A 471-nucleotide genomic window follows, 5' to 3' on the forward strand; every position below is an offset into this window, starting at 1 on the left:
CGAGCCGGGCCGCGGCCGTTGACCGCTCCCGTCGCGGCCCACAAGGCAGAGCGACTCCGCCGCCCTCAGGGCGACCCGCACACCGGCTGCCGCCCCAGAGCCGCCTCACCTGGACTTGCCCACCCCACTCTCGCCGATGATGAGAATCTTGAGGGTGGTCAGCACGTCTTCGTCCATCCTGACGCCGCTCCGCTCCGACCCAGCTGGCGGCCCCGGTCCGCCTCGAGCCGTCACCGGAGAGGTCTGCCCGCGCATGCGCGCTGCGCCGCGCCGGAGCTGCCACCTTCCTTTCCCGTCGGGTGGTTCCGCCGCCCGAGCCCCAGACGCCCACTTCCGCCCGGACGTAGCTCTGCGTCTGCGCAAACAAACCCAAAGTCCCGGGCAGCTTCCTCCTGGGCGTGCGCCTCGCCTGCGCAAGCGCAGATGGGGAGAGCCCGGTTTTCTTTGCAGGCTCCGAGTTTCCTCCTCCCC

At 71.1% G+C, this 471-nt stretch overlaps 1 protein-coding gene across 1 annotated transcript in view; it reads right to left on the reverse strand.

The window, feature by feature from the left end:
* RAB18 (RAB18, member RAS oncogene family) overlaps positions 1 to 239 on the reverse strand; it is a 22883-nt gene extending 22644 nt beyond the window's left edge. Inside the window, exon 1 of the mRNA XM_004702267.3 lies at positions 110 to 239. Within this exon, the coding sequence (XP_004702324.1) occupies positions 110 to 177 (68 nt within the window). The 5' untranslated portion in view covers positions 178 to 239. The remainder of the gene's footprint in view (positions 1 to 109) is intronic.
* Positions 240 to 471: the final 232 nt, after the last annotated feature.

The sequence above is a fragment of the Echinops telfairi genome, unplaced genomic scaffold, assembly GCF_000313985.2.
Source record: "Echinops telfairi isolate 266 unplaced genomic scaffold, ASM31398v2 ScPeMD7_31;HRSCAF=116, whole genome shotgun sequence".
NCBI classification, from domain to species: domain Eukaryota; kingdom Metazoa; phylum Chordata; class Mammalia; order Afrosoricida; family Tenrecidae; genus Echinops; species Echinops telfairi.